At 51.6% G+C, this 18,342-nt stretch overlaps 2 protein-coding genes across 2 annotated transcripts; both read right to left on the bottom strand.

The window, feature by feature from the left end:
• Nucleotides 1–4,136: 4,136 nt before the first annotated feature.
• Nucleotides 4,137–8,364, bottom strand: KLK1 (kallikrein 1). Its single transcript, XM_053608107.1, has 5 exons — nucleotides 8,214–8,364; nucleotides 6,427–6,586; nucleotides 5,088–5,380; nucleotides 4,841–4,977; nucleotides 4,137–4,339 (listed from the first exon to the last, which is right to left on the bottom strand). Exons 1-5 carry the CDS (start codon nucleotides 8,257–8,259, stop codon nucleotides 4,184–4,186), a joined length of 792 nt encoding a protein of 263 aa, XP_053464082.1. The 5' UTR covers nucleotides 8,260–8,364; the 3' UTR covers nucleotides 4,137–4,183.
• A 2,039-nt stretch (nucleotides 8,365–10,403) lies between these two features.
• KLK15 (kallikrein related peptidase 15) lies at nucleotides 10,404–16,892 on the bottom strand. Its single transcript, XM_053606140.1, has 7 exons — nucleotides 16,859–16,892; nucleotides 16,530–16,631; nucleotides 15,122–15,151; nucleotides 12,190–12,334; nucleotides 11,476–11,741; nucleotides 11,220–11,356; nucleotides 10,404–10,556 (listed from the first exon to the last, which is right to left on the bottom strand). The coding sequence occupies exons 1-7, from the start codon at nucleotides 16,890–16,892 to the stop codon at nucleotides 10,404–10,406; spliced, it is 867 nt and encodes a 288-aa protein (XP_053462115.1).
• Between the last annotated feature and the right edge of the window lie 1,450 nt (nucleotides 16,893–18,342).

Genomic DNA, 18,342 nt, shown 5'->3' with positions numbered 1-18,342 from the left:
ACACCAGAGGCCTAAATAAGGAGGGAAATAAGTACCCGAGCTTGACCCCTCTTTCCAGAGCCATCTTCTGCCAGTTTCTCCCACTAGGATACACATTGATAAGGCTGTAGGCAAAGGAGGTGGAGAAATGTAGTCCTTGCAACAAAGAACAGGGCAAGGTGGAGAATAGATTTGAGAGCAAATAACTAGTAGAGCTATTAAAACTTGGCAGAGTTGCTAACAACTGCCAAGTCTGATAAAAAAAAATATGTGTGTGTGTATGTATATATATGTGTGTGTGCGTGTGTGTGTTTATATATGTGTGTGTGTGTGTTTGTATATATGTGTGTGTGTGTGTGTATATATATATATCTATCTCAAAAGTTCTTACAAAAGTCCCCTGCAGCTTGAGGCACATGGACACCCTGAACTAATTATGAGGCCAAAGCACTTCATTGTGCTGATGAGCTAATATCTCAGGCAGAGAATGTGGAATGTGCACCTACCCCAGAGCTGGAATGTGTGCTTATCCTGACCAAACCACAGAGTGGGCTGGTCTCTGGGATGATCAGAGTCAGGATTGTTAATATCATCTCAGTGCTCATTCTCATTTTCTCTTGTCAGCTTTTCCTTCTTAGTTTTACTTTCAATTCTGTGCTCTATGAGGCTGGGTCCAGGGTTACAAACTCTCTTAAACATAGGAGTGAGAGCCCATCCCTGACTGCTTTGGTTAGAAGTCCCAGGGCAGGCTCAAGGCTTTTTCCTCCAGGCCTTGATTGGTTAGCTTTGGTCATGTGTCCATCTTCTGGCCTATTGCAGGGGCTAGAGTGAGAGGCACAGTGATTGGCTCAGCCTGAGTCCTATGTCTACCTCTGTGGGACAGAGGGGAGGATGTGCCATGAGAAGCCTTCAACCAGAATTATGCCAGTGGAGTGGAGGGTATTCCCCCAAGAGACAGGCTGCTGGATGGCACCCAAATTCTCCAGTCATGGTCTTGTTTTATGGCTCTGTCCCTTCTCCTTGACCTCTGTTTCTTGACTCTCCTATGAGCAGAAAGAACCAAGGGGACTGGCCTTTCCCTCAGTCCTGAAAGTGCTATTGCTTTTCTATAGTAAGAGGAAAGTTTCACTTTCTTGTTAGGTGTTAGAGAGAGATGCAGTTTGCCAGGAACAAAGCAGATGAGAGCTTAGCTCATTTGACTAAAATAGTCTTGTGCAGTTTGAAAGTAAACAAAGTAGAAAAAGGGCTAAAAGGAGGAGATGTAATCCTCAGAAAGAGCCGAAACACTCTTGTCATACTGGAAATGTAAATTGGATAAGTATCAGTTATAAACTGGAACTGAGCTTTTGGGCACATTGGTTTTAGAGTATTAGGTTTGGATGTTTTTCTCATGTCTACATCTGTATGTGTGCTCATTAGGGGATGTAGGGTATGAATGTGGATGACATTGGGATGTCTGGGGAGGTTCTGGTCATATGAATGGGGTATATGAATGGGTTACTAAAGAATCTTGGGGTATGACTGAGAGAGACAGTAGCAGAAGTAAGGTGACTTTGGAGATGACCAGGGATGACTGAGGTGGCTTGGATAACTTTGAAGATGTGTGGAGTTGTCTCGGAGTAATACTCATAGTATTAATGTGAGTTGCTGTGGGCTGTCTTTTAGGAGTATGAATGGGGTGACTTTGGGGGTATCTGGGTGACTCTGGAAATGATTGAGATGGTTCTATGGGGTGACCTTGAGGATGTAAATGGGTGTGACTTGGTGGTGATCTTGGGGATATATCTGGGGTATCTAAGCAGAAGTCCTCAAACTTTTGAAACAGGGGGCCAGTTCACTGTCCCTCAGACCATTGAAGGGCCGAACTATAGTTTAAAAAAAAAAACTATGAACAAATTCCTATGCACACTGCACATATCTTATTTTGAAGGAAAAAAACAAAAGGGGAGCAAATACAATCACATTGCCTCATGTGGCCCATGGGCCTTAGTTTGAGGACCCCTGAAGGGTTTCAGGTAAATATGGATGGTATGGGGAAACTTTTGAGGGTGTGAGTGAGATGACATTGAGTTGACTTTAGGAGTTACCTGGTGGTGACTTTCTGAGTGAGAGTGGACTGATTTTGGGGTTTCTAGGGAGTGACTTTGGTGATGTGAGTGGGGGTGACTTTGAGGATGTCTGTGGCTAGACTTGGGGATATTGGGTTGCTCAGTGGGAGTGACTTTGGAGGGTGCCCTTAAGTACTTGGGATGACTCTGGGTCACTTGTCCTCCCTCTCCCAGTTCTCATCCATATAAGCAAAGGCTTCATGTTACTGGCCTTGGGGCTGTGTCTCTTCCTTCTCCCTGCCATGGGTCTCTCCTTCCGGCCAGTCTTCCGCCGCCTGAGCAAGATGGACTTTGTCTTCAGTTCCCTCAGCATCAGCATTGGTAAGTGTCGCCTTGGGGTATGTGTGGGTGCACAGTCCCTACCCTTAGCATCTCTTCTGGCTTTGAGGAGGGATATCTAGACTTTCTGCCCTGCTGTCTGCCAGGTCTCTGTCTCCTAATGTCTCTTGGGATCTCTGCTGACTCTCTGGGTTTACTTCAGTTCCATCCTCTCAGTTGAGGCAGGTAATCTCTCTCTCCCACTTTGTTTCCCTCCCTTTCCTCCAGCTTCTCTTAGTATCTTTCTTTTTATCACAGGTGGCTGTTTCTCGCTGCCTGAGATGGTGGGTGGGAGCGATGTCTCTGTCTCTCTTGCTGGGTGTCACAGAGCTACTGTCCAGCCCTTTGTCCGTCTCTGGCCCCACCGCAGTACAGGGCTCCTGATTTGCGTCAGCCTGACGCTTTTTGCAGTCAACTGTGAGACAGTACACCCGAGGCCACAGATATCCTACCTGGTGACCTTCTACCTGTGCTGGTGTGCCAGTGCCTTGATGCTGTGGGCCGGTGAGGGCGAGGCCCTAGGAGGAAGGGGCGGGACCTCGGCAGGGCAGGGGGCCGATCTCAGGGTTGGGGAAGAACAAGAGGCGGGACCTTGGGTTGGATGGGGGCGGACCTCGAGGGAACACCTGTGGGAATGGGGCCTGGGGCGGGGCCTACGGCCAGCTCCGAGTCCAACAACCCACCTAGCCCTCTCCCCCAGGGGCTCTGTCCTACTTTAACCAAGTGGGCATGTGGAGCAGGAAGATGACCAGTACAGAGCGGCGGCTGAGCCATCGCCGGTGGGCCTTGCAGCAGTGTATCCCAAGGCCCATGTCCACACCGCGGAACTCAGACGTATCGGAGCCCTGAGCGCATCCTGTACCTGCCCAATTTATGTACCACCTGGAGCGAGTCCCCTAGTCTCCCCAAGGAATAGCACCGGACAGGACACTGGCCTGTAGCCATAGCCAGATGCTGGGCTTGGCCCTATCAGTGTGGCCACGCCCCCGAGATTAGACTTCCCTTGAGGTCCCACTGCCTCAGAACAGGCCGCATCCTCAGAGAGCGGGTGATACGTATCCCTCAACCATAGCTGTAGGGCCCGCCCTTTGTGGCTCTGCCCCTGCGTAGTGTCCTAACAGTGCCCCCGTGCCAGGAGATACCCTCATCCTGTTCTGCCTACTCTGAGCAGACACTTGTCCAGCTCCACTGAACCCCAGTGGGGGGCTAGTTTGTGTGACCCCACCCCAGGGTGCCCAACCCACTCAGGCCATGCCTGAAACCATTCTCTGTCCTTTCAGCCAGGGCTGTCTGCATCCGAATCCCTCTCCTAGCATTCCAGACCTGCCCTAATATCCACTCTTGCTGCCAGGTGGATTATTTAGCCCCACCCTAGAAGGCGTGGCTTGTAATATCTCTCTACCCCTTTCCTGGCCTGCCTGCAACATTAAAATGTGGGGCTATCCACATCTAGCCTCCCACCCTGTACTGTCTCACCTTCCCCCCCTCCCCTGGGCCCAGCTTCAGCGAAGCGATCTGGCTTCCCTGACTTGCCCTTGAGATCTGAACCTTTTCCTGCCTGTTTGTCTACACCTGTCATGGCCCCTTCCTCCCCCTTCACTTGCTTAGGACTGCAAGCCTCTAAGCACAAGTTTGGTATAGCTGAGGCAGCTCTAACTTCAGCCAATTGGGTTCCAAGCATTCAGGAGTCCGGAGTCTAGAAGGTCAGATGATACCAGAACTTGAGGCACATTTGATGCACATTCGATTTTACTAGGGCTGGGGGACTGGCTGGGCATTCAGGGGTTGTCCGCCATGATTTCCTTAATCCAGTCAAGATAATTCAGCACTTTGGTGAAGATCCCGGGTTTTTTTGGGCTGCCACATGGGACTAATCCCCATGACGTGATACCTTGGAACACGCCATTGCAGATTAATGGGCCCCCTGAGTCACCCTGGGAACACAAGGGGAGGAGAGAGAGTGAGAAGAGACAGTAGGGCTTGGGTTCTGCCTGCAGAGCCCTAGCTCTCAGACCCCCCAGAAGAAGGTCAGCAGGGATTCCAGCAGAGGGGCAGTGGCTCAAGTCTTGGCCAATGAAGAAGGGATTTCAGGGTCCAGCTCCTGTGCAGGGGGGAGGGTCCAGGAGGACAGTCCTGGCAGACAGGTCAGCAGTGGGAGAAGCAAGACCATCTATAGGATCTCCATGCCCCTCCCGCAGGGCTCATCTCAGAGACCACCTCTCCAGGAAGCTTTCTCTGACAGTAAATAAGTGTTAAAGGCAGGAGCAGGTGAACTAAGATGTGAGGGGGTGAGCTGCAGGTGGTACCTGGAAGGGAAGGGGGCAGGAGGGAATGGAGTCACTGAGGACAGAGCCTGGTTAGCTCTCAGGACCCAGTTCAGAAGTTGAGTCCCCTTCCCTGGTCCTTCAAGATCCTGAGGGGAGGTGCTGGCTCACCTGGCAGGTATCTTTGCCACCTTCCATGTGCCCGGCACATAGCATGTTATCTGTCACCTTCGCAATGTGGGCTTTGGCACAGTCATCATTAGGCAGGATTTTGAGGTCCACACATTGGAGATCATCTGGGAATACAACTATGAAACAGGGAGAAAAAGGGCTGAGGCCAGATCCCACCTGGATCCTTCTCCCTCAGACCCAGGAGTCCTTGTCCCCCCTCCAGGCTGCACAGTTGGCCCCTGTGTACAGTTTTCTGGTTCGGTGCTGCCCCAGCCAGACGCCAAACAGGTGCTCCCCTTTTCAGGTTTCTGCTCAGGCAGGGGGAGGGGCAGGATCTTCACAGCCTCTGTGATCTGGGCGGGGTCCTTCAAGCGGAGCAGCATGATGTCATTGCTGTAGTCATCATCTTTGGTGACGGTGTGGTTCTTCAGAAGGCTCATGTTGAATTTGGGGTGTGGGAAGCTCTTACTGACTTGGAGGAACTGGGCTGTGTCTTCATTTTCAAACAAGTTGTGGCGACCCAGCCAGAGCTGGTAATGGCTGGAGGAAGAGGGGGATGGAGGCATGAGGAGAGGAGAGGGGGAGGGTCCCAAAAGAAAAACAGAAGAACTAGGTGTGGGGAGACAGAGAACAAAAGAGTTCTGGAGAAATACAGGGAGTGAGAAAAGAAGAGAATTTGAGACTGAAAAAGGCAGATGGAGAGACAGTGAAAACAAACAGGACAGAATAGTGAGAGGGAACAAAAAAGAGGATGAGAAAGAAAAGCCAGAGACAGGGAAAAACGCAGGGAAGAGGAAGGAGAAAAGAGAACAAGGACGGCGTGAGAAACAGGGATACAGGAAGTCAGAGAATGAGGGACAGGGCAGAGAGGAAGCCAGGAGTCGGTGTGAGAGGAAAAAGGGGGCGGGGCCTGAGTGGGGGAGGGGAGGCCTGAGAGCGGCTCAGCTGCTGCTGGGGTAGTGCAGGCTCCCTAGAGGGTGGGTGGCCTGGCCCACAGCCCAAGGTCAAGTTCCCCCTTCCCTCCCAGCAATCTCCCTTCCCTCCCAGCATCCCCCTACCCCTTCCTGGATCCCTCTTCTCTCTCCTCTCACAGTGGCTCCACCCAGCTCTGGCTGAAATCGGTCCTGTCTCCTCTTGAGTGGACTAACATCCTGAGGGAGACTGGGCAGAATGAGAGGCGCCCCCCTTACCTACTCCCTCCTAAGCGTGTGTTCTGTAGTGATGGGGAAAGGGTGGGACAGAGACCCGGGGGGAGAGAGATGGGCATAGAAATGGAAGATGAGACACATGGTGACAGAGATGACCACAGAGTGACTCAGAGACAGGGGAATCACAGGGACATGAAGACAGAGTGGGAGACATACCGAAACATGGTCACAGACAGTTAAGGAAAGACCCAGAGAGAGTCCCAGGCAGCCATAGCAGGGTGGCCAGTCGCCATTCTGCCTCCCCATGCACCTGGACCAGAACTTTCCTTCTTTTCCTCAGTCCCGCAGCCTTGCCTGAGATTACCCAAGGGGAATGGCACTGGCTGTTCAGTCCTATGGGAGCACACCAGCCTCCCTAGTTTCCAGTCCCCGACTCACTCGTTGATGCAGTGGGCAGCTGTCAGCACCCACTGTGGGTGCACCAGGATGCCCCCGCACTGATGTTTGGTGAAATGGTACAGAGCCACCTGCCAGGGTTGGGAATGCTTCTTACACTCCTGGCCTCCCACAATCCGGGACTGGATGGGGGGCACGGCACCTGCAGTGGGCAGGGGTGCTGGGTCAGGGAAGGTGGAGTTGGCAAGAGGGGCAGGGGACTGGGCTAGGGGAGGGAGCTGTGTAGCTGAGCACTTAGCAGGATGTGAGGGCAGAGGCAAGGGGTGCTGAGAAGGTTCTGGAGTTCTGGAACTGTTTCTGGGCTTGTGGGTTGGTGGCAGGTCCTGGGAGGGGAGACTTTATGGTGAGTGCAGAGTAGACCCGTCCAGGGATGGGAGGGGACACAGTGTCTAGAGCATAGGTCAGGTCTGGAGGTCAGGTCATTTGGAGTCTCAGACTGGGGGATGGGAGGCAGTAGGTTAGGAGAGTGAAAAGGGTTTCTGGAAAGAAGGGGATAAAGGCCCCAAAGGAGAAGGATCCAAGGAAAGATTTGGGTTAAGGGCTCCCAGGCTGGGCAAACAGCTGTGCCTGGCATAGGCTTTTGGAGTTTAGGAAAGACTGCAGCTTTAGAGAACCAGGTCTGAGAGGTCAAGAGGTGCCTCTGGGCTGGAGAGTTTGGGGTTTCTAGATGGAGGCTGCAAGGGATCAGCTAGGCTGAAAAAGATCTTGGGGCTTCCATGCTAAAGGGTAAAAGATTAGAGTCGAGGTTGGGCTGTGAGGTTTTGGGGTCCTTACTGTAACCCAATAGTGGCGATCTAAGAGGTAGGGACTCTGAGAACAGGGTTGGAGTAAGGACTAGGACAGGGCTTATGAAGAAGGATGGGGTGAGGGACAGTCTCCTTGTTTCTCATGGGTGGGGTCATGGTCTGAGGGTACTGGAGGGATTAGAGTTCTCTTGGTGGCAGTTCTAGGACAAGAATGGAGATGTGGTTAGAACAGGGGCTAAGCAGTTGCATGAACAGGGTGGAGGACCCATTTGATGGGAGGTTTTAGAATCACATATTGCTGTACTTGGGGCAGGATGGCTGGCAGGGGAGGTTTTTTGGGACCCCAAAAAACCCAAGCTGTGTAGGAGGGATTCAGGTTGGGGAGGGATGGGAATTCCACATGGAAAGGAGCATGTGGTTGGAAGGCTTAGGTGTTTTTCTGGAAGAGCTGGGGGTGGTGGATGGGGTTTTAGAAAAGGAAGGAGCATTTGCAGATTCCCTGTGTCAGATGGGGACCCATTTGGTGTCACACATCAGCTTGGGAAGCAAGGTTGGATGGTGGAATTTGGGGAACCTGGGAGGATTGGGGGGACCAGATGTCAGGGTGTGGAGGACACAGTTGAGAACTGACAGCTGGATGGAAAAAGACATTGGGCGTGGTGGGATTTGTGGACTCAGAAGCCAGACCGTTGGGCCACAGAGAACTAGAGGTAGAAGGGTCCCAGGGTCAGGTGGGGTTGGGATCCTCCAAAAAGAGACAGATGGCCTGGGACCTCCTCCTTTGGGAAAGCGGTAGGGGCAGGGAGCTGACTAGGGAAGAGAAGAGAGTGCGGAGGGTTCCTGGGAGGAAGCAGGGACCTAGCCTGGGAATGCAGCCTGTGGGGTGGGATTTGGGGGTGGCTGCAAGGGTCAACCTGGTCTGGGATAGACTGCAGGCTGATAGGTTGAAGGGAAAGGACTTATGGGGTAAAGGGCAGCCTGAGAAGAGCTGCTCCCCTTCCCACCTCCCCCCCACTGTCTCACCAGTTCCCCCCAGGGACAGGGCGAGGCACAGAACCAGGAACCACATGGTGACAGAGGTGTCCAGGGGCAGGCAGGCAGTGAGCTAGGAGCTGGGGAGCCTTTTTAAAAGCCCTCATTTCCCTCCCTCCCCAAGTCCCAACCCTGCCCTGCTGGCACCCAGATGCTGGCCAAGGCCCTGCCCCTGTTCCCTGGGGCTGGACAGCCCCTCCTGTCCCCAGAGCTGTGACGGGGAGGGAGAGCAGCACCTGTTGTTCTGTGGGCCTGGATCATGCTGGATGCATTCCTGGGCCTGAGGCCAGGTGGGGCAGGACAGAGAGGTGGTGGTGGTGGTGGTGGGGTTGTGAGGGGGAACAGAAGCAGGAGGGTGGAGGAATCATTGACCACCAGTTAAAACCCCATATACTTAAGCTTTAAGTAAGCCCTGCACCCAAAGACCTGGTACCCTCTCCCTATACTCAGAGACAAGACACCAACTTAGTTTTCACACCCCCTAATATCTAAGCCTGGGTTTTCATAATGCCCTGATTCTTACACTTGCAGACCCAGGATCTAGGTCCCCAAAGCTGTTGTTCCTTTCATAATGTTTTGGGGTACATATCACCACAACCATAGTGACCCCAGATGCAAGAATATGAAGTTTCAGGGTTCTCCTAAGGTACGTTTTTAGCATTATAAGATTGAATCCCCCCTCAAACAATTTTCAGAGTCCTAGTGACCTTTTCACTCCTTGTTCCCCAGATGTCGGTGTTCAAGGTCATGTCCTCCAAAGTTCCAGAGATTTGGACTACCTGCCTTCCCAGGTCAAGATTATCATAACTGCTGGGTGAGGTGGCTCACACTTGTAATCCTAGCACTCTGGGAGGCCGAGGCTGGTGGATTGCCTGAGCTCACAGGTTTAAGACCAGCCTCAGCCAGAGTGAGACCTCCTCTCTAAAAATATCCGGGTGTTGTTGTGGGTGCCTGTAGTCCCAGCTACTTGGGAGGCTGAGGCAAGAGAATCACTTGAGCCCAGGAATTGGAGGTTGCTATAAGCTATGACACCACAGCACTCTACCCAGGGTGACAAAATGAGACTCTGTCTCAAAAAAAAAAAAAATTATCCTAACCACAAAGTCCAATTAGGACCTAGATCCCTTATCTTGCAGTTTCAATGGTAAACCCACAGGCTTCCAACATGTTATCTTGGCTTTTTGGTAATATCAAAGCAATTCAAAGGGTCCCAGAGTCTGCTGTATGCCTGGAACCTAGCTAAGGAAAGGAGGGTATTTGCCTTTTGCCATGATTGTGAGGAAGCCCAGAACTAAATCTTGAAGAAAAAGTCACTTTTTTTTTTTTTTGAGACAGAGTCTCAAGCTATTGCCGTGGGTAGATGGCCGTGGCATCGCATCAGAGCTCACAACAACGTTCAACTCAGGCCCAAGCAATCCTCTTGCCTCAGTTTTTCTATTTTTAGTAGAGACAGAGTTTCACTTTTGCTCAGGCTGGTCTTGAACTCCTGAGCTCAAGCAATCCACCTGCCTCACCCTCCCAAGAGTGTTAGGATTACAGGCGTGAGCCACCACGCCTGGCTGAAAAAGTCATTCTTGGTAATCTAGTGTTTGGTAGGTCCTTTCACCGGGATCCAGAGATACAGAGTATTTACCTAGTGCCAGATGCTATTCTAGAATTAGAATTATGGTAATCATGTGAATTACCTCATTTAATCCCACAGCAGCCCTATGAATTATACAATATGATGATCCCAATTTTACATATGGAGAGACCTCAGCTGAATGAGTTTGGGCCTCTTGTTCAAGATCATGTGGCTGGTCATACATGTTGAAAGAAGATCTCTGTCTCAGGCCCTTTCTCCTCCCCTCACTTAGGATTGGGGCCACAGATGAAAAGGAACAGTGAGCAGTGTCTCTGGGTTTCCCACCCAATCTCTGTCTTCAGTTTCCCTTCATTCCTAGAAGAAAGTCACGGAAACTCCTATAGAGAAACTTGGATCAGTGCTCTCTGTTATCTTGGTGTTAAATAGGTGACCTTGAGCACTAGCTTTGCCTTCAGGTGGGACAAGTCCTTGGCTAACACCTGGGCCTTGGATAGGGTCTTTAGGAATAGCTTAATTCTGTTCTAGTGAGGACAGGGCTGCTGGCCAGGCATGGGTGCTCCTGCTTAGTCTGTGACACAGGAAGTAGGCCAAAATAGTCAGTTCCTCTCCATAACTTCCCCGATCCACTCCAAGTAGTGGCAGACTTTGGTGAAGACACCAGGTTTTGTGGTGTTGTCACAAGGAACATCGCCCCAGGACACAATACCCTGCATGACACCTCTACAGACCAGGGGTCCCCCGGAATCACCCTGTGGAGAGAAGAGGGGTCTCAGGATGAGTAAGAACCTCTTAGATCCAGTATGCCCATCCCCATCTCCATTTGCAACCAAAACCCAATGCATCCCCACCCGGGGTAATTCCAACCCAACTGAACACAGCCCAATGCAACCAAAACCAATCCTACCTAACCTTAACACAACTAACTCACTGGATCCATGTCCAGCCTTACCCCCATACAATCCCAACCCAATTGTACTAAGGTAATTTCAACTCAACCCAATACCCACATATTCCCCATTCATAGTCAAACCAAACCCATGCCCATCCTCACAACCCAATCCCAATCTTCCTATCTTCTGTATCTCAAACAAAATTTACCCCATTCCAATTCAACCCTAATGTATTTCCCATCCCAACCCAGACCAAACCTATTCCCATTCTCAACCCCAACCCATGCCATCCCAAACCAACTGCCACACCATCCATCCCCAACATAACAAACCCTATCCTCATTTCTAACCCCAATTCCAGCTTCGCTACCATTCCAACTGCTCTTCCTCCTTCGTCTCCAAACCTAACCTAGCATTTTCTCTGGCCCAAAGCAAACGACGACTAATATTCAACCCCATTCTAACTCTCAAACCTGTCCCTATCCCTCTTCCTCCACTTGCTGGCTCCCTCTGGGCTCTGACCTCACAGGAGTCTGTACCTCCATCCTCTGCTCCTGCACACACCATGGTGTTCATCAGGTGTCCGGGGTAGTCCTTGTCACAAGATGTGTCTGAGATAATGCTGATGTTGGCACAATGCAGTGTATCTGGGAGACTTACTGGGGAAGAGAGTGAAGCTGGAGCAGATCTGTAAATTCCATCCCTATCCCCTCCACCCAAGAACCCTGGACACTGGAGTTCCTCGAAGCCTCACACTCAGCTCCGTCCTTTCGCTCGCCTTGTGACTTGGGGCTCCCTGTGGTTCTGGTCTCATTATTGGACACCACACAGGCCTTGCCTGGGTGGGGGCAATGGGTGGGTAGTGCCACAGGGTACACCTGGGAGGTCAGGCACGCAGGCCGGGCCAGCTGCAGCAACATGATGTCATGGTGGTGGTTGCACACTTCATACTGAGCATGTGGGATGACTTGAGAAACAGCCCGCAGTTGTTCTGGGCCATCACGCTTATGAAGGTTGTGCTCACCCAGGCGCACCCTCATGGAGCTGTGTGAGCCAGTGGAGTGAGGAGGAGACAGGATTAAAGAGTGGGCAACCTAGGGATCCCAGATCCTTTGGGAATCTTAAGATCCCATTACCCTTTCCCAAAGACCCTGAAGCCAATGGTTCTAGCCTCTGCCCCTTAGGGACCAAGGAGTCAAAGTCAGGCACACACCTAGAGCTTGAACCCTCTGGGCTCTAGCCTTCTTTCTTAAGAATCTAGGATTCTCACATCCCTAGACTCATCCTGCCTTGGGAGAGCAAAGGCTGGGACTCTACTAGCCATCTTCTTCCTCAGGGACCTAGGGGTTCAGAACCCACCCCCTTCCTCACCTAGGAGATTGGCTTCAGCCTTTTCCTCCTTTAGAACCCAAGGGTTCCATCACTAGCCTCTACTTTCCGCCCAAACTGGGAGTTCTACCCTCCAGCCAGGCCCTGAGCCATGCCTTCATACCAGCAGTGGGCTGCGGAGAGCACCCAGTTCGGGGAGATGAGGGAAGCACTGCAGTTAAACCGTCCTCGCTTGTAGAGGGCCACTTGCCATGGCTGGGAGTGGGGCACACACTCCTCACCTTTCAGCAACTTGCCACCATGCTGGTCTGCTGGGAGAAGGGGCAAAGGATCCTGAGGACAGGGATCTTTTTGTTGCCTCCTGCACCTTCCATGTACCCACCCTGCTCTCACTACTGTTTTTCACCTGCCTGTCCCCAACTTAAGTCCCTGCTTCATTTCCTCCAGGACTCCCGTCCCTGTCCATTTGCTATAGGACTCTGGGGGAAAGAGGAAGGGCAAAGAACCAGAGGGCGAGAAGTCCTCTGTGACTGGGAGTGGAGACAGGGACACTGGATACAGGTTCAGACAGGTGGTCACTTGGAACCAGTCATTCAAGGTCAAATTGTCACACACCCAAATGGACATGGCCATTGAATATGAATGACATACAGTCTTGGCTCCAGAATCAGGATGTCTCAGCCAAATTCAGTGTGTAGTGCAAGACACAAATGTGGCCACACAAGGTCACGGACACACATACACACACATCCAGGCTTCCAAACTTAGATACAGATAAGGACAGCTCTTTTTTTTTTTTTTTTGTAGAGACAGAGTTTCACTTTATTGCCCTCGGTAGAGTGCTGTGGCGTCACACAGCTCACAGCAACCTCCAACTCTGGGCTTACGCGATTCTCTTGCCTCAGCCTCCCGAGTAGCTGGGACTACAGGCGCCCGCCACAAGGCCCAGCTATTTTTTTGTTGCAGTTTGGCCGGGGCCGGGTTTGAACCCGCCACCCTCGGCATACGGGGCCGGCGCCCTGCTCACTGAGCCACAGGCACCGCCCAATGGACAGCTCTATAAGCTAAAATTCACTAGCACTCATAGGTTGCAGCTTCAAGAACCACAGCACATGTTCATCCTGTGTTTGAATATGGACACTTAAAACATGGACACACACACACCTAACCTCACTCTCTAGTGTGGGTGTTCCATCCGGTGTCACAGACACTTGCACACAGGGTCTGGACAAAGAAGGTGGGTCCTTAACTCTAGGTTCAAATGTACTAGCTATGAGACTTTCAGCAAACTATTTGACCTCTCTTTACCTCTGTTTCCTCATCCTTAAAATGGGGATTATCGTAAGGATGATATCAGGGTGTATGTGTGGTGACACCTGGGCCGGTGTAACTGCTTAATAGTTATTTTTAACAAAGGATGTATAGATTTATTGTAGGTTCATACATGTGGATGTGCAGGTTGTAGACACAAATGTGGCCAAAGTCATTCAGATGTCTGCACAGACTCAGCCAAGGCAAACACTGATTCAGCCACAAGGCATTTTGTAGGGAGTCAGAGCTGCAGACACCAACCCAGAGGGCCAGCACTAAGATGTGGACCCCCTAAGTCAGACTCCAGGGAACACTTGAACACAAAGCTGGAGACATAGGTGGTCAGGATAGGATATATTTCTCCATCTTTAGATCAGCCCCCAAGCCACACTCCTGGTGTTTCACAGTGGAGACATGGGTATAATGTGGACACACTGGGCCCTGTACACCCAACATACACACAGAGACACACATATTTAATTCAAAGTGGCACCATATGCAAGGACATAATTAGGGACATTTCAAGGTCACAGGACCACGATCTTTTACACTGGGCAAGATGGATGTGTCCCCTCAAGGTCATAGCCACCCACATAGGCACCTATATTGGGGCAGGATTTGGACAATCAGACCAAATGCCCAAACTGTCCACCACAGTCAGGAACTGGGCCAAAGGCCCTGAGGAATGCGGATGTGGTGGATGAGGGGCTTAGCAAAGGAAGGGTGAGGTTGTTCTTTGGAGAAGGGTGAAGGGCAGGGGCTGAACAGCTGGGCACCGAGGTTGCACCTGGCCAGTCCAAGCCGGAGGAGGGTGTAGGCCCCAGCTGGGTGCGGCAGGCAGGAGGAAGGGAAGAGAGAGGACAGAGAGAGCCCCAGGGGAGGCTGGGAGCATGGGGGGGGGGTCTGAGGGGCCTCCAGGTGTGAGGGTCACATGGGACAGCAGCTTAGTGGGAATCTACCCCCAATTTCTCCAGGGTAGAGGCATCAGGTTACAATTAATTTGTCCATGAGTGGTGGCTGAGTTTGGTCAGGAGTTCTCCGGCTACCCAGGGTGACCTTGACTTTGTGGCCATCCTTCTTTAAACCACAGCCTCTTTCCTTGTCAAACGAGGTCAGTGGTGCCCACCTCATACAGATGTTTATAAGTACTAGGTGCCGTGCCTGGCACATACTAAGTGCTTGGCCGTGTGTGCACACCTTAGAGAGTGCTTACTCTGGGCCAGGCATATGCCAGTGCCTCATGCACATTGTAATCCTTACCATGACCCTGTGAAGGAAGGACTGTTGTCTCCATTGTATATAGTTGGGTCACAGAGACATTGGATAACTAGGCAGGGGCAGGATTTGAGCCCGGAGTCTGTGCTCTTGGCCTCTGAGTGCTTATTATGTGCATTATCTGCATTACACTATTGAGACTCACACTATTGTCATGGGTAGGCCTTGTCTTATAGAGAGGGCACCTGAGGCCCAGAGAGGTGAAGCAGTGTTCTCAAGGTCACACAGAAAAGAAGGGGCAGCCCCAGTACATAGCTCAGGTATGTGTAACCGCAGGATTGTGTTAATTATCATGGGCAGCACGAGGCCCCAGGCCCCTGATAGCTCTTCAGTAAGGGTGAGGACTCAGGAACAGTGGCAGGTGGCTCAGGTGTGGGCAGGGGTGATGGAAGGAATTTTGGATGGTCTCTGGTAGAGAGCTAGAGGCTGGTAGATCATAGGACCCAGACATGCTGGGGGAGGGGGCATCACAGTCTCATAGACCCAGGCCCAACCTTAGCCCCGCTCACCTGTAGATGTCAGCAGGAAGAAGGTCTCAGCTGCAGTTGGGGTGGGGAGAGAGAACTGAGGTGAGGCCAGACTCCTCTGACCCTGTGAGGATTCCTCCAGGCACAAACTCATCCCACCTGTGAGGGTGGCGAGTTCGAACCCGACCCCAGGCTAACTGCAACAAAAAAATAGCTGGGTGTTGTGGCGGGTGCCTGTAGTCCCAGCTACTCAGGAGGCTGAGGCAAGAGAATCACCTAAGCCCAAGAGTTAGAGGTTGCTGTGAGCTGTGACACCACAGCACTGTACCGAGGACGACAAAGTGAGACTCTGTTTCTAAAAAAAAAAAAGAAAGAAAGAAAGAAATTTCCTTTTATTCCCCACATGTCCCCCTCCCTCTATACTACCCTACATGTCCCCCCTGGTCCCCATCTCTGGAGGGTCTTCTGTTCCTCTGTGGACCAGGATGCCCCTAGCACCATATCACCAGCCCCAGGTTTTACTTCATCCCTAAGTCCCCTGCCTCAGGCCCATATCTCACCTCCTGTCTGGCTTTTTGGGTTCCCCTTCAGTCCAGTCGACCTTGCTCAGCTTGTCTCCCACCCCAGGTTCCAGAGAGTCTTTCTGTATCCAGAGCTGACTGTCCCCGTCCCCTGCTCATAGTCCTCCAGGATAAAGCCCAGCCCCTTGGCTTCACTTTCAAGGATGTCAGTGGTTTTTCCCTTTCCAGCCTCTCTCTCTGGTCCTCCATGACTTTTTTTTTTTTTTGAGACAGAATCTTATTTTATTGTCCTTGGTGGAGTGCTATGGCATCATTCCTCACAGCAATCTCAAACTCTTGGGCTCAAGTGATCCTCTTGCCTCAACCTCCCAAGTAGCTGGGACTATAGGTGCCCATCACAACGCTTGAGCTAGGGTCTCGCTGTGGCTCAGGCTGGTCTCGAACTCTTGAGCTCAAGCAATCCACTCGTCTCAGCCTCCCAGAGTGCTAGGATTAGAGGTGTGAGCCTGGCCTACCTTGCTCTTTTAGACACAGGCACTGCTGCAATTTCATGCCTCCACACTTTTGCTCAGGCTGTTCCTCCTACAGGTATGCCATTCCATCTCAAGGCCCACTTCCTCTTTGAGGCTTTTCCTGACCTCCTATGACCCTCAGTGGTATCTGCTTCCCCTGACAGTCTGGTGGTTCCCTGTGGGCAGGCCTGGTTTGACTGGACTCTGGGTCTCCAGTTCTGCCCAATGCAGTGTCTGGCCCATGGGAGGTCTTTGGAAGCTTTAGGAGTGAATTAAAGCCCTTCTCCTCATCTTCCAAATTCATCTTTGTCCTCCAAGGTTCAGCTTCCACCTCTTCTGGGAAGCCCCAGGATCTAACAGGTGTCTGTCTGGATCCCATAGCACCCACTGTGCCCCCATGACAGCACAGATGCCCACAAATGCTGAAGTCTGGCTCCTCGTTTCCCCCCATCTGAAGGCCTTGAGGATAGTGTTCAGGTCGGGTCCTCTCTGTGTCCTCAGCACTGCCCAGGCTAGGGCCTGGTACATGGGAGGCTTCAGGAAGGTTGTGCTGAACTGACATGAACCTGTGATAACTCCCAGTCACATTCTTGGCTATGGTACAATTGTTTTTAGGGACATTCTCCTGATTCACTCTGTCTCCTCCTCCCCCCACCCAGCCACAGCAGCTCCTTCTAGTGGCTCCAGAACATTTTCCTGGTTGAGGTTCAACTTGAGGCCTCAGTAAAAGGACACATTGGACCTACCCAGTGCCTTGACAGTTCCCCCAGTGTAGTCCATGTCACCCCTTGAGGCCAGAGCATTCTGTACCACCTCACCATTCCCACCCACCCCAGTCCTTTCTCAAAGATCTCACCTCCTCCAGATCTGCCAGCAGTGTCGAGGGCAGGTTGGATGCCAGGAGAGGGGGAGCAGGCACAAGAATGCCTGGATTTATAAGCTCCCAGCTCCACCTGGGTCTGGAGGTGGGGTGGTGTAGGGTGTGTGTGGGGGGAGGTAGCTAACATTTAGGTTTACAGGCAGGGATGCCTTGGTGGCTAGTGGGGTGGGGGACTTGGCCTAATGAGCATTTATTAGGCTGAAGCTGTTGTCTGAGTTTACAAGAAGGAATTCCCTGCCAGGGGTAGTTCCTCAATGGGGAGGAGATGGGAGAGCAAGAGCAGAAAATTGGACATCAAAATACAAAGCCTGGGATTTTGGGTCCAGAGTGTAGAAACTGGCTCCTAGAATCATATTTCTTTCTTTTTTTTTTTTTTTGTAGAGACAGAGTTTCACTTTATGGCCCTTGGTAGAGTGCCATGGCATCATACAGCTCACAGCAACCTCCAACTCCTGGGCTTAAGCGATTCTCTTGCCTCAGACTCCCAAGTAGCTGGGACTACAGGCGCCCGCCACAACGCCTGGCTATTTTTTTTTTTTTTTTGGTTGCAGTTCAGCCGGGGCCGGGTTTGAACCCGCCACCCTCGGCATATGGGGCCGGCGCCTCACCGACTGAGCCACAGGCGCTGCCCAGAATCATATTTCTTTTACCTGGGACAGCCAGGTAAAAGATCCCGGATTCTGGATTTTGGATTCTTGATCTAGAACTGGATCTGGATCTTGAATTCTGATTTGGGAGTCTTGGTCTGGTATTAATGAACTGAAATCTGGAGTGCGGACTTTGAAGTCTGAGTTCTGGGGACTAGAATCTGGATCCTGGAGTCAGGCCTTTAAGTGGAAGTTCTCAGGCTTGGATTCTGAATCCTGGGCATTTGAATCTGGAGTACAGAGTAGTAGTCTAGAGTCTGGTGTTTGCAGTCTGGGACTTGAAGTTGGAAACCTTTGTACCTGTGTGAAGTCTGAGGCCTAGAGTACAAATGATAGATTTTGAATTTGGGATCTGAATTCTAGAGTTTGGATATAGGCTCTGAGATTTCACTTGGTCACCCTTGGTAGAGTGCCGTTGGCATCTTAGCTGACAGCAACCTCAAACTCTTGGGTTCAAGTGATTCTCTTGCCTCAGTCTCCTGAGTAGCTGGCACTATAGGTGCCCACCAATGCCCGGCTATTTTTTAGAGATGTGGTCTCACTCTGGCTCAGAGTCTCTAACCTGTGAGTTCAGGCAATCCACCCACCTTGGCCTCTCAAGTGGTGGGATTACAGGTGTGAGCCAGTGCACCTGGCTGAAGTCTGGAGTTTCAAATATGAATTGCACATTTAAGAGGCTGGACTGATGGCTCAGCACCTGTAG

The sequence above is a fragment of the Nycticebus coucang genome, chromosome 10 (assembly GCF_027406575.1).
Source record: "Nycticebus coucang isolate mNycCou1 chromosome 10, mNycCou1.pri, whole genome shotgun sequence".
In the NCBI taxonomy this organism is placed as follows: Eukaryota; Metazoa; Chordata; class Mammalia; order Primates; family Lorisidae; genus Nycticebus; species Nycticebus coucang.
This window is presented reverse-complemented; position numbering and strand designations above follow the sequence as displayed.